The sequence below is a fragment of the Stegodyphus dumicola genome, chromosome 6 (assembly GCF_044657685.1).
Source record: "Stegodyphus dumicola isolate Sdum_Otavi_A_Nest chromosome 6, ASM4465768v1".
Taxonomy (NCBI): Eukaryota; Metazoa; Arthropoda; class Arachnida; order Araneae; family Eresidae; genus Stegodyphus; species Stegodyphus dumicola.
Window position 1 is genome coordinate 150,491,526 of NC_140773.1, and position 14,523 is coordinate 150,506,048.

A 14,523-nucleotide genomic window follows, 5' to 3' on the forward strand; every position below is an offset into this window, starting at 1 on the left:
TAATGTCTCTTATCAATTTATTGAGCCGTTCAGCCACCCAATGCACTTAAAGGTATTTCAGGATTATAATTTATGACATCGTAGTATTTGTTTCCCAAAATACATAAGAATCATTTCATTTCTGAAATACCAGTTGTCTATATTTATAATTCTTGAGCAAGCCTAATTTCTATTGAACGGAAAAAAATGCACATAGTACTCTTTTTCTTATTTTACCTGCCTCAGTTTAATGAGTTTGCTATAATTTGCGAGTGCTAATTTACATTACATGTGCACTGAATGAAAAAAAGGAGCTGTTTTTAAAAATGCGTTAAAAATATATTTATTTCTAATGATTTTTAAAACTGTTAATGTAGACTGTTGAAGTGTTGAAAACCATATTCTTTTAACAAAGTTCCAAATATTAAACTGAAATAATCTGTCTAGAGAGGAATCTAAATTAGGAATTCTGTTTAAAAGCAAATTCAGTAAAGTAGCCAATTTCGATTATGAAATTACTATTAAGTATGGAGAATAATTATTTCATGAATATGTACATTTTAAATATTCAAAGAACATACATATTTAAATGTCTGCATTAAGTGAGAGAGAAAATGTACTTTTTCTGTTCTCAAAGTGTATGGTTCTATTTTTATATAAATTTGTCTGTACATTTTATTGTTGCCATTTACATATACCTTTTTTTTTTTTTTCTAAAATCGTGGATTGGCATGCAAAGAAATTTTGCAATATATTTAGCTACTTTTTATGTTAATGTTGTATTTCTCGTTTCGTAAGGAACAAAAATATCTAATATAAGGTCTTATAAATGAAATGCAAAATGTATTCATTTTGTTCGCAATGTCGTATAAACTACCAAATTTCCATTTTTATTAACTACAGTATTTTCTCGTTAAAATTTCAACCTCGGCTTAGAGCCTTGTCAACTTCACATGAGGTGATAAATGTGCTGTAGCAAACGCTTTTAATATTATAAATAATATTTATTTTCGGAATTTTGTTAAGGACGCAGAAATGACAGTTGCACTCAACAGTTGCCCAACAATTAATACTCATTCAAGACCATTCATTGACATTAATGCAAAGAAAGGAGCTAATAAAGTAGTCTGCGAAGGAAAGAATAAACGACTCTTCCCAATAACAGATTGTAAAATCGATTTAAAATGCATCCAAAAGGGATTTAGTTCATGACATTTGTACGTACATACATCCATGTACGTAGTATGCATCTCGTATAACTCAAAAACTATTAGCCGCAGAACACTGAAATTTTGTATCTGGGACTGATATGACATCTAGTTAGACACTACCCTTAACTATATATATGAATATGTAAGATAATACGATGGTTGCTTTAAGAAACGATTGGAGACCTCAAAATTAACTATTCTAGATTTTATGTTCTCCCTCTAAATTCATCTTCTTCCAAATTCGAGATCTTTCCAAGTTGCATAACAACCAAAATTAACCAACTGCAGATTAATTGTACTTGTGCATCATACTTACTATAAATACTGCTCGCAGAAAACTACCCTATCTACAGAATTGATCCGATGTTAATTACCATGGAATAAAATATTTTGAAACGGCCACATCTGAAAGTTACTGGTTTCTGCACCTCTCTAACTGCGCACCTAAAATACTGCATATATTAGGTTGAAAATAAGTAATGACCGTTTTTTTAATTTAAAATAGTTTATTTTAACAAAACAAAAAATAAATTGGTCAATAACATCGGTGTTTTTTTTTTTTTACTTTTCCATAGACCCAAGATGTCGAACTGTAGTCATTTGGCTACAACCCATTCGTTCGGCTAATTCTCGAGTAGTTTTGACGCGCGTCTTCGTGCAGAAGTTTATTAAAACGCTCTTCATCAAACTCATTGGGTCGTCTGGAACGAGCAGCGTCTTGGAGGTCGAAATTACCGTTTTTAAATTTGGCAAAACAATTTCTTGCAGTTCTTTCGGGCATTGCTTCTTCTCCATACACTTCACAACTCTCTCGTTCAGCTTCTGAAGCATTGACTCCTCGATTAAAAGTAAAAAGGAGGTGGGTGTCGAAAATGCTTATTTTTGTCGACTTGACACTCCACTTTAATGATATGAAAAATAACAAGAGTCAGTTCAGACAAAAAAATCAAATAAGCCATCCTGTAGAGGGAAACATTCTCTTTGGAATAACACAAAACATACCAATACATTTTGTTTTTACTGCGTAATTTTAAACAAAATATAAAAGGCTATTAGTTATGTTTCAACCCAATATATATATATATAACTTATATATATACCCACCCTTTTAACGGTTTTAAAAGTGCTTACCCGGCCTTTATTTCCGCAATCTTTGGTCGTAGTCCTATGTTTCTAATTACATAAGTGTTTTAAGTGACTTAAAAAAATAATAATTTTCGACAAGTAACGAAATCTAACTTTTCAATGCGGTCTCCCGGTTCCTATACTTGGGAAATTCTTCTGCTCGTTATGAAAAAACAATAAGTTTGATTCCCGTACGACAAAAATTGACCCGGGTTTCAGAATTTGGAATTTTTGATGTCATTTTCAACTTGTCTTGAGAGATAGTTTAAGTTAAAATAATTCGAGGAAATAAGTTTAAATGAATATCAGTAAAACAAAAAGTGTATAATTTATTAGGCCGTACAAGGAAGTTATGTGGTGTCCACGTTAGATTTTCTAAATATATACTTATATTGGAAACTGATTCCAAGTTAATGAAAAATCGTCTTCTCTCGAAACCAATGTTGAAATTCGGGAGTTGTTTCTAAAATTCGATCACGACCTTAAAAACTAAATTACGTAACTGATATGTGCAAGACTCGATTCTTACGTTAATTCGAAATGACTTTCGCAGTTAGCAGTTTCACTAGATCTTGAGTATAAAATTCATATTAGCGCCCAGTATCACTTTTACATTAAACTTAATGATAGAAACTAAAAAAAAAAAAAAAAAAAACTGAGCAGAGGCTAGAAACTTTACTCCGCGGTCAATTTCACTCCTAAACTCTGAAGTTCATTTCCTCCCATGTATTCTAAATTTTTTTAATTTTGCTACTCGGTGCTTTCCTAACCCTAAATATCTAGGCGCACCTCACGCACTAATAGTTTCGGCTTTGACACCGACCCTGACTAAAATATAAGGAGCTTTGATGTGCTATCATGAAAGTCAAGAATTACATTATCAGCCTAATATTAAAATGTAAAAATTAGTATCAAACATATTACTCGATGAGAGAAGCTGAATGTTTAAAGACTAGATAAAATCCTTAACTGCTTAATTTATTCCTTAATCGATGATTTGGTAACCTTCAGGATTACTTTTTCAGCTAAAAACATTTAGAAATATAAATACTGACGTTAGAAATGTTCTTAACCACTGTGAGAAACGCACGTTCTTTATCTATCACGTGATATCTTCCTTCGTATACAGTCAATACTCGGTGTCGCCATTCCACAAAGCATGAAGTATTTAGCTTTCAAATTTCGGTTGAAATTAATCGGTGTTTAAGTCTTGAACGTACTTTACGGTTTAAAAGCAATAAATGTAAATGCACTTGTTAATTTAAACCTTCGTTTTTATTTTTAGAAATATATCTAAGTCAAAATGCATTAAATTTATATTTTATTCAAGTGATAATTTTTAAAAACATTTCTAACGTTATTATAATTGCAAAAGACATAACTAGGCTGACGAAATTTTCGCTAAAAGAAATGGGATATCAGGATGTTACGAATGGGACAATAGTTAATCGTGACAAAGAAGAAAGACATTTTTACGGTAGATGAATTTATTCTTCAGCAATAGAATCTATATAAATGTTAATATTAGAGGTGAAATGTGTTACACTAAGTTTCCTACTATGAATATTTTGACGAAGATATCTTACATAGCCTATTTGTTTCTCAGCGCCATGTAATAAAATTTATCACATTCCATGACATTTTGTCACAAAACTGCGTAGCTTTTATAGTTTCAATTCTTTATCTAGATTTCTCCTTCCACAAGCGAAAATATGCTTTTAACTTATTTGAGACATGCCACTCATCTACCTGTTTGATATAAAAATGTTTTCCACACGTCTAACTACATCGCAGTTGGACTTCACAAAATTCCACTAACCGAATTTATTCTGTTATATGGGCAGAGATGATTCTCTGAAAGAGGTAGTCTGTACTTTCTTTTCAGATGCCTTCTTTAAAAGAATCCTCTTAAACTTCTTAATGCTCAGTAAACTACGTTCACTTGTTGATATAATGTAACCTAAGCAGGGCCCGCTCTAGAAACTCTACAGCAAGGGTTCTCAAACTTTTTGCTCCATGTATTCCTTGACAATCAATAGCTTGCCCTATTCCAAAACTCGAAAAATACATTAACATTTATTGAAAATATTTTTAATGTATTTTGTAAATTAAACAAAGTATAAAAAGTGTTAGTAAATACCAAAACTTGAATAAAAGAAGGTTTTTGTATACATAAAATAAAACTAAAAAACGCAGACAAAAGGTAACCGTATCCCCACCCGAAATTATTAAATTCCCCGTGGAAGGATTGTCAACCCCATTTAGAATTCCTGCACTAGAGCATTAGTCAGTGTCCTCTCTGAAAGCTCAGTGTTTCCTTTGCGTGTTTTTACGAGAGAAAAACTGTAAAATGTTTTCAGAAATCCTTAATATTGGATGTCTTAGTCTTGCATGCAGTACCCAGGCTCTTATTGTCAACTGGTTTCACTGAAGTTTTCATTTATTTCAAGGATGGGCCTATTTATTTCTTTTGAATCAGTTAACACTTTTAGTTTTGTGAAGTCAGTATTGACGAAACTTTTAACTTGACTGAACGCTAACCTATTTTACAAAATTTACTTTTGTAGTTAAAAGTTAATTATAGCACGTATGTTTAAAACACAGACCCTCAATGTTTTGCAAAATGACAACCAAAAGTCAAACTTCCAAATGTTTTTTTGTAATACAGAGCATTTTTATTTAGGGGGTGGGGGAGAAAAGTGAGAATAGCGCTCATTAAACATGCTTAAATTTCTGATATAAAATTATGGAATTCCCTTTCATGAGAATAATAATTTATAACTGATTGATACGGGACAAAACTGATATATTTATCAAAATAACAGGACAAATAAATTTTAAAACAAAAGGTACTCTCCCGTTCAAAACGGTGCGTCTGATCGGTCTGTTTACAGCCGGTATATTACATAAGTAACATCATTGGAAATTTATAGACCTAAAACGGAAATTTACTAGTAGTGAAACTTCTGAACGTTTGAAAGACGAGTCAAAAAACGGTGATATACATGCTGTCGGTTAAGTATCCATGCTAATGAATTGTCTGAATTAAAATAGAAAAGCAGTGCAAAGTAGCAATTTCTGCAATGCATTGCAAAAATGCAATTAATGATGCACATCAAATTATTCGTTTTTCAGCTTTAAAAGAAGGCGAACCTAAAACCGAGGAAATGAAAGAGTTGAAAGACATGATCCGCCGAGCGGAGCGTCGATGGAAGAATGCTGATGTGGATGGAGATGGCAGCTTATCTAAACAAGAATTCAGGGATTTTATTCATCCTGAAGAATCCCAGAGAGCTGGCGGAGTTGCTGTCCTTGAAGCTATGGAAGACATGGATTTGGATAAGAACAACGAAGTCTCCCTTGAAGAATATATGACTCATCTTAACAAGGTAAAGTATTTTTACTGAATGAGTAATGTGTAATACGATTGAAATATGCAGCATCATTCATCTTATCCATTTTGATCCTCCAATGGTCCTTAAGTGAATCTTTTTTACCATAGCAAATTGCAATAAATAAAAATTGATGTTCATTTTCATTTTTGCTACAATACTCTCTAGGTAATTTTCATTTTAGGCTGTTTCTTTTGAAGATAATTAATACATAGATTTTTCTTCCTCTAGGAAATTGTAAAATTACGGAATTCAGGATTCTGAAGTAAATATAGTTAAACTATCTGCTCGACAGATTTCTCCCGTTTTTCTATTTAGTTAGAATTGGTGCAAGTTTCATCTAAACGGCAAACTATTTGATTTTGAATTGGTTATTTTATCATATTTGAAATTACACCATGTAGAAAATAAGATTTAAAAAGCCATTTTGAACATTTTTCAAATGCAAATACGTTAGAATGGAAATATTATTTTTCGTCCTCCCACGAATGATGACCGACTGGGATTTCTTACATGCATAATGTGAATCAGTTCTATTTAGTTCTCCCCGAAATATTCCTCCAAATATAAACAGTCCTCTTTATCATAATTTACGAAATCTCTGACAGCTGGCTGCTATTTAATCATCCTTTTAATTTAACTTACCTTTTTTTTCCTCCAGCGTGAAGTCTGTTGTGTAGAGTGAAAGTTGTGCACACAATAATCAGTTAATAATTGTTCAGTCAAAATAATGTAATCAGAGTTAACATCTCCGAACATATTATTGTAGTAGAATCTTAATCGAATAAAATTGGAAGATCCAAATATTGGATTCCAGTTATCCGGATTATCCCTGTCCAATAAAATTGGATATTCAAATCTTCCATGCACATTAGATACTTTCATTAAAAAGAGGGAAAAATTAAGGCCCCCAAAAATGTTTATAGAAATCTAATTTCTCCTTTAACAGATTTTTTATAATTTCATTTAATATACTTTTGTAGCCGTGTTCGAAACTTAGTCCTTTAATGATGCTTTAATTTTTTTCAGGTATCCGGTGAAGAAAAGGAAGATCCTAACTGGGCTGCCGCTCAGCAAGGACATTTCACAAATTTCTTGGACCGTGACAAGGATGGTAGTTTAAATGAAGCAGAAATGCGAGAGTGGGTAGTGCCGACTTATGATAGAAGTGAAGCTGAAGCTTGGCGGTTAATTTCCATTGCAGATCAGGACCAAGACACCAAACTTAGTCGGAAGGATATTGAAGATTACCACGAATATTTCCTAACTCTCCTGCCTCCTGAATACTGGGTACAAGAAGATCCTACTGAATCTTCTCGACACGACGAATTCTAATCTATTTTACTGGGCCTTTTCTATCTTTAAAACTTTTCATCTCGTTTAATACTCGTACGCATTCATTTTCTTCTAATAAATTCTGATCTGTTATATTCCTATCGAAAGCTATTTCATATACGCACAACTGCATCTGTCCTTTCAATTGCGACTTTAGGTGTACTTCTGGATTTCTGCCTTTCCTCTTAACGACTGGTCTCGAGAATCTGAAGATTTTGGATAAGATTTTAACACATACTTCCACCTATAAATCTTGGGGCAGTTTCATGTTAATTTCGTCTTAAGTTAAACATGATGGAATTTGTAAATATTTTTGTTATATTTGTGATGCAAAAACATTTGTGTAGTTTATTACGGGATTGTGTTCCTAGAAGAGGCTATAGAATTGACATTCCTTCTGTAAAGTTTGCAACTTAACGGATTTGCTCAGCGTTGAATTTGTACAAAAGTTCTTAGAATTGTTCATATAAGTGTTTATACAATGACATATTTTTAGAATGTGATTTTTGGTGATTTTGAATCCAAGTGTAGATTTTCTATATAAATAAAAATTTATTTGAAATCTATATTGCATTTATTTGAATTGAAAGGAAACTGAACGGAAATGCAAGAAAGTTGACTATTTTTTAATGTTTTTGGGTAGTACTTTTTTACGATCATGCCTTTCCTAGTTACAAAAAGTAATATATAATTAGTGTTATAACTATAAAATGATGAATTCTCAGATGCCTACAAATTGGATTTTGAATCAATTACAAATTAGTATTCTCAAAAATTCAAAACTATTTTTATTGACGCTTAAGAAGGCTTTGCTAATGCAAATATCAATAAACTAAAAGTTAACAAATCTTGGTGCGATAAATTTCCGATACTTCATAAAATTGGCATAATTCAATTCTCAGAAAGTTTAAGTATTCAAAATAAATTGGAAAATGGTAGATTAAGTGCATGTTCTATAGCAGCAAATTTATAAATACATAGCTGAGCCCTTCCCCGCCCAAACAGAGCATAAGCTTTCAACACTTTACCCCCAGAAATATTCAAAAATTAGCATCAACTCACGAGTCTGAAGAATTGCTGTTGCAGTAAAATTTGAAACTTTCACATGAGCACTGCGTGGAGACTCAACTTTCAAACTTCATGGTGTTGCTACTTTACCAATAACTATAGTGCAAGTGATTTCCCTTATGGGGAATAAGTCGCGAAACGCAAGTAGTTTTTTTCCCGTTTTCAGTTCTAGGCAGTGAGATGGAAATTTATTCTTTCCTACTATACGTAATGAAATTTTCCACTGCCAGTCCTTTAAAAGTATTCCTTCCCTGATCTTTTGAATATTTTTAACTCGGTTAACCAATACTACAATAAATCTTTGAGTTCAAACTGAAAACGGAGATCTTATTATAAATGAAATAATGTATACGTTATCTAAGAGTTAAATGCTTTACTGAATATGGTAGTGTATTTCTTTCTGCTTTTAAATGAATTAATTCTTGTTTTACAAAGAAACTTCTAAACGAAACTAGATAGCATTTGGGTTAAATGCAGAAACAAATATCCTACGGTTCTCAAGTCAAATTAACCACAGGCAAGTATATCTGTGGATTTAGTGTTCAATAGCTCTAGCCACTGAATTCGATCTGCTTTGTTGCTTTCAATAAAAAGTAGCATAGACGGTAACAATAAAAATGTGAATAATGAGAATAATAAATAATTTTGTTTAAAAATAACTTACGGGGATAGTTTTAAGACAGAAAGAATTGCATATCCTTAGATTGAATGCGTTATTCAGAAAGATTTATAGAAGAAGTAAACGTGAAAACCTTCAGAGGCATTTAAGCGAAAGCACCCCTTTCTTAGTCAAATACTTTCTTGTTCTTTGGCTCAGTAAAGCAGCAGTGAACAAAGAGTCTCTAAGTAGAATACTACTGTATCATTGGAACGCGTAATTTATTCATATAAACCTAGGAATGCTTATGGGTTGTGTGGAACTGTTTCAAAGTTATTCTGCCTCTCCTGGCTCACACTTGTGCTTTTTCTTTAGAAACTGTTTCTAATAATAGAATGCAAATTTCTCGAAATGAAGTTTTTAGACTCTTTCATTCGAATACTTGGCTTTTAATAAAGCACCAAAACTTAAATGATACACCTATTGACCATTAAAATGTTACATCATGAAGGAAGCACGCAAAAACCTTGAAAGTTTGTATGAAAAGCAAAACGTATTATGATTTGCAAATGGTTAGCATTTTGTGGCATGCGCACATTGTTGCGGATAAGAGTAGTTGTCTTGTCCATGTAAGAATGGTTGCCAGATCCTCAAGGAGGTTGGCCTTCAACATCCCACCCAAATTTTGAGGGAAGGGGACCCCGGGAGGTGATCTGAGGGTCTCCTACCACCAAACCACATGAGAGGACATTCGGCTTGCCATATATTTAGAGTATCCCTGCATGCCTTAAAGACAATATACATTTACAAACATCCATGCCTTCTCTGGGATTCAAACTCGGACCCTCCGTTACGTCAAACTGAGATCCTACACTCAAACTGAGATCCTGTGAGAAAACTTTCCGTATGTCAATCGGTAACTCTTTCTAATCCTGAAACTATGCTGGCTGGATTTTCAAAAGACTTATTATTGTGGAACTCTTCCATATCTAACCTGTATGTGTGACATCCCAGTTTTCAAATACGACAGCAACTGCTCTCCTGCTGCACTGATGAGATAACAATCATTATTTAGTCTGTCGTTGAGAATCACGCTTTATTAAAAATGCAATATAAAATTCAGTCCATAGAAGTTTGGTGCAACTTCTGGAGGAAGTTGATCAATGCTGGCAAAGCAACACTCTTCATCACTATGCGACAATGTAAATGCAGTAGGCAACATGGTACTTAAACACTTTGGTCAAAATATCTTCAAAGTTTAAACTGCTGATTTGGTGGCACAGTGAATTCCACGCCTCACTGAAACAATTTAATCACCTGCGCTTACAAACAACGCCATGGCAATCGAAAATAAACATAGCTTCTTCCTTGGGAGTCCCATCGAAGAGGCCCATAAAATGGTCGTATGCTTGAGACCGTTGTATACTGCTAGCTCAGCCTGGGTTCGACAACAGGTTGGCTGTAGGGTAGGTTTTGTCTATGTGTTACGTGTATATGAGCAAATTTTCCTTAAAAAGTCCTCCACGTTGTCATTCTTCCTCTTAAATAGGTAGCCATATTCAAATAATATAACCGAAACTAAAGTTAGGCTGATTAAGGTAAAGCAACTCGAAAGCTATCTGCCTTTTAACCCAAGGAAAAAATATCTACTGTGATTCGTTGACTGCTTATGTGTTTATTCTGGCTTGGTGCAATGTTTCGATCAGATGTCAAATGTCTTCAGATATTCTAGAATAAAATCTTTACGTATTATTTACAAGTCTCCATGGTTTCTCCGTACAGCAATATTATCTACAGGGACCTCAATACTGAAAGTGAAATAATTTTATTCTAATTTCATATATTTAGAAATGTTTGAAGGGCTTTGGAGTTAACTGCACTGTTGAAAAATTAATTCTAATTCTTTCAACATAGCAGATAACTCTAGTATTGCAAACGTTTCTAAATACTATTTGGAGTACAAAATTTTAGAGATGGATTATGCATAAAGATTTTATACTATCCACATCCTCAAAAGTTATCTTTTTGACTGATAACTCAAGTTCATTGGATTTTTTTTCTTTTCAAAGTTAATAGCCTCTTCCACTTTACACATTTTAATTCTTCTCTTTCTAATGGAATTCAGAGACGTCACATAATGCCTCCTATATTTTCAACTGAAGATATATAAAAAAAACACCAATTGAGTGACAAATTCACATTCATAATCGTGTATCCGAGATTTTTCAATCTGAAATAGAATTTACACATTGTTTTTTGGGGGACAGAGGTCGTGTTACGACTGATATAAGAACAAAGAATTCACATCAGTATGCTTCAGAATTTGATTGCGAGAGGTCAATACTGTAATGTAATTTCATATTATCATATCGCGGAATTGCTGCTCGTGTTTGTCGAGATCCAGTGATTGTTCTAACTTATAATCTATGGGTTCAGAATGGCTACCCAAAGGGGATTTCAACTGTCCCCACTCACTATAAGTGCCCGAGGCGACAGGCATCTTGTTCGCATCACTGAAGAGAACATCACGTATTCTCGGTCAAGAAACTAGATGTGTTGCACAAAGTCAAATATCCTCACATACTATGGAACGATATCTGCAACTTCACGGACTGTCGATAAGGCGCTGTTCTGGCCTCGAGACTACTTCGTTGCCTATTATGGTATGCTGAACGACGTACATGGACGCATCAATAGCATGGCTTCATCTTTTTTAAAGAATCCCAATTTCATAGTTAGTATTCAGTACTTGCGCATTTCCCCCTCAACCGTGACAGTTGTGTCTCGTCGACTGTAAAAGGCAGCGAAAATCCTGCCAAATTTGTGTCAATCATCCCAGCGAATTTCGAAACAATAGATGGCTCTTTATTTAGCTAGATAATCAACAGATACAGCATATAACAAATAAATATGAGCTCAAACATTGCCAAACAATTTTATTCAAATTTGCACTAATCATTCCGGCGGCTGAAAATCCTACAGTATTTCAAAATACCAGCAATATAGTTGTCATATTTGTAAACTCAGTGCCACTTAAATACGTTTGGTTTGGTTTATTCGACTATTGGCAAACCGCACTTGGGCTATCTGCCGAAGGGAAGGGATGCCTTCATGGAGAACTTTTTAAGTGAAACTGGCTCGTATTCACGTTACACATGAGAAAAATCAACCTTGCAGCCACCCGTTCACCTGGAATTTGAACTTGGGTCGAACTACCAGCGTCAACAACTAGTAGATTCCACTTATACACGAATATGGTGTCATGCTTCTTGGCAGGGTTTTATTCCGCCTTTTTGCTTATTTTTCATGACTATCTTAAATACAGCAAATATATTTTTTAATATCGAACATAAATTGATACATTTTCAAATACTTTTTTCAATTAAATATTGTATAAGCTTTGTGTAACTTTCTTCTTTGACTAAATTGATTTCCTGCAAATTACCTCTGGAATCTTTTGGTGTTCTGGTGTGTTTAAGTATTATCTCGAATAATGACCTACAGCTCACAATTGACAGTACACTCAAACCTGTTTTTGTACGATGGATAGGGACCGCATAAAAGAAAACGAATAAAAAAATCGCTCAGAACTTCATGAGTGGCTATAAAAAATAGTTTTCTCAATACAATTAAAAAGTGTTCTTTTAATGCGCTGACTATGCACCGCATAAAAACGTCTCACTTAGAAAATAACTCAAAACCTTACGAGATAACTAGCAATGGTTTTTTTTTAAACGAAACCAAGATACGAGGCTTGGCAACTACTTGGAATCTGGTTTATAAAATACACATGCAAACATTTTAAAATATTTTATTTACATATGTACTTATTTTACACTAAAAACTTTTCAAAGCGTATAACCATTATCCTTTGTAGTCTGACAATACGCGAACTTTCTTGTGGTAAAACTGGTTCAAAATCGCTTTCGTCACTTGAAGGTGCTACGTCGCCCTCGTATAGAGTTCACACTTTCAGTTACAGTGTAGGAGATGATCGGTTTTTGCGACGACTGTTATTTCACTAGACGCTTGTATATATGACTCAATAGCTAGATATACAAGATTGAAGCTCGTTTCGGAATTTTGAAGTTCTTTCAGAATTGCCATTGATTGCAAGAAAAGGATATTCTAATTTATGGCAAAGTTGGAGTCCTGCATATATTATATCTGCTGTCATATAATCGTAAAATTATGTTCTAATTTGATTGAAATTTTCATATACCACACAAAAAAGACCGCAGAAAAGCAGGTTTGAGTGTATATCAAAACAGCCTATTTCCAAGGAATTTCTTGTTTCTAAACATTCTGCTTAATTAATTTCACATCACTTCTAAATAGGAGGAAAGGTTCTTGGAAGAATTAGGCGTTCATGTTTTTACTATGCAAGTTTCTTGTCACCGCAAAATCTTGATTGTTATCATTTCACCTGCAGGAAATACCTATTACAAGCCTCGTGCCAACAGATGCAGTAAAAGAGTGCACAATTGCATCTTTGTTAATTTTGATCCCCCACCAGACCTCGGATACACATAATTTTCGGAGCATTGTCATTTAGTCTCATTTTTAAAATTTTTATTAAGTGAAAAATAAATCGAGAGATTTAAAAGCCATACATGTACTTCTTAATAATTAGAATCTTTTATTTTAATGATATATCTACATACCTAATTAATGTACTTTAAAATACAAAAAAGTAATTTCTCTAGTAAAGTGAAAGTTCTCTAGGAAAGTACATTTGATCGTTCAGAATGATGTAAGATTGCTGAACAAACTAAAGAATTATTCATTTCTTCAACGTTTGTTGAACAGAATCTTTTGCTCCATTAATCTTTGAAGCAAGTAAATAACCTAGGCACAGTTGTCCAATGTTAATACCGATTGATTTTGTGATTCAATGCATCTCAGAATTATTATTATTTTTTTTTTATTTATCCCAATTTGAATTTGAGACTTTATGAATTTGTTTTGCTGTTCTATTCAGTATGATGATTGACGATACAGATTACCATAGTGTAATAATAAATATGGTGGGCGTGCAGTAACCCAGAAATACTTGATAACGTGCAGGATGAAATGTGTAATCTGAAAAAAAAAAATATGGAATTAAAGTAACTTACCCCCAAAGGATGACACTTCAATTAATGTGAATGAAGAAAAATTTATTATATCTAATTAACATCGTGAAATTTTAAATTAATACCACTATAAATCAAGAAAACATCGCCAGACAGAAGATAATAGACCGTGGTAATGCAACTGCAGTACATGTTAGGCCTACCATTTTGAATCCTAACCTTTCGTACAAGAAATGCGTAATATTCCAATCAAAGTAAATCTCAGTTCATCTTCGTTAAGCAAAGTTTCATGATAACAAAAATCAATTTTTATAACGGAGGAAATTGAGTTGACTGGTTATTCCAATATATTTTTGAAGAAACACAAGGCGAATTTCCGCCCCATCTGGAAGGTACAGCACGTGAACATGAAGTCCTTTCGAAGATATTTCAAGTCGCAGAACATCATTAATTTACTGCAGAAGTCAGCATCTAGAGAAATTTAGTTGAATCTTCAGTACCAATTTCTATTTTTTAGGCAAAATGCATTCTCTTCAAACTATATGGAGATGGTCGTCAGAAAGGAACGAAAAAGAACAAATTGCAGACACGCTTCATCCGCGGTGAGAACGGACAGAAGCCCGTCCTACACCTTCGGAGAACAGCAGCAGAAGAAAGAAAACCGGTTGTAGTGGTCAATTCCAAGGAGGTTAGAATAGAATTCCAAGGTCTATTCTAACCTCCTTGGTCAATTCGCTCTG

The 14,523-nt window shown here is 33.5% G+C and overlaps 1 protein-coding gene across 2 annotated transcripts in view; it reads left to right on the forward strand.

The window, feature by feature from the left end:
- The window catches only part of LOC118198687 (calumenin-like), a 39,643-nt gene extending 32,035 nt beyond the window's left edge, over positions 1-7,608 (forward strand). For both annotated transcript variants that reach the window (XM_035370429.2, XM_035370430.2), the window contains exons 3-4: positions 5,451-5,704; positions 6,737-7,608. In XM_035370429.2, coding sequence (XP_035226320.1) covers positions 5,451-5,704; positions 6,737-7,042 — 560 coding nt within the window. In that variant the 3' untranslated portion in view covers positions 7,043-7,608. The remainder of the gene's footprint in view (positions 1-5,450; positions 5,705-6,736) is intronic.
- Positions 7,609-14,523: the final 6,915 nt, after the last annotated feature.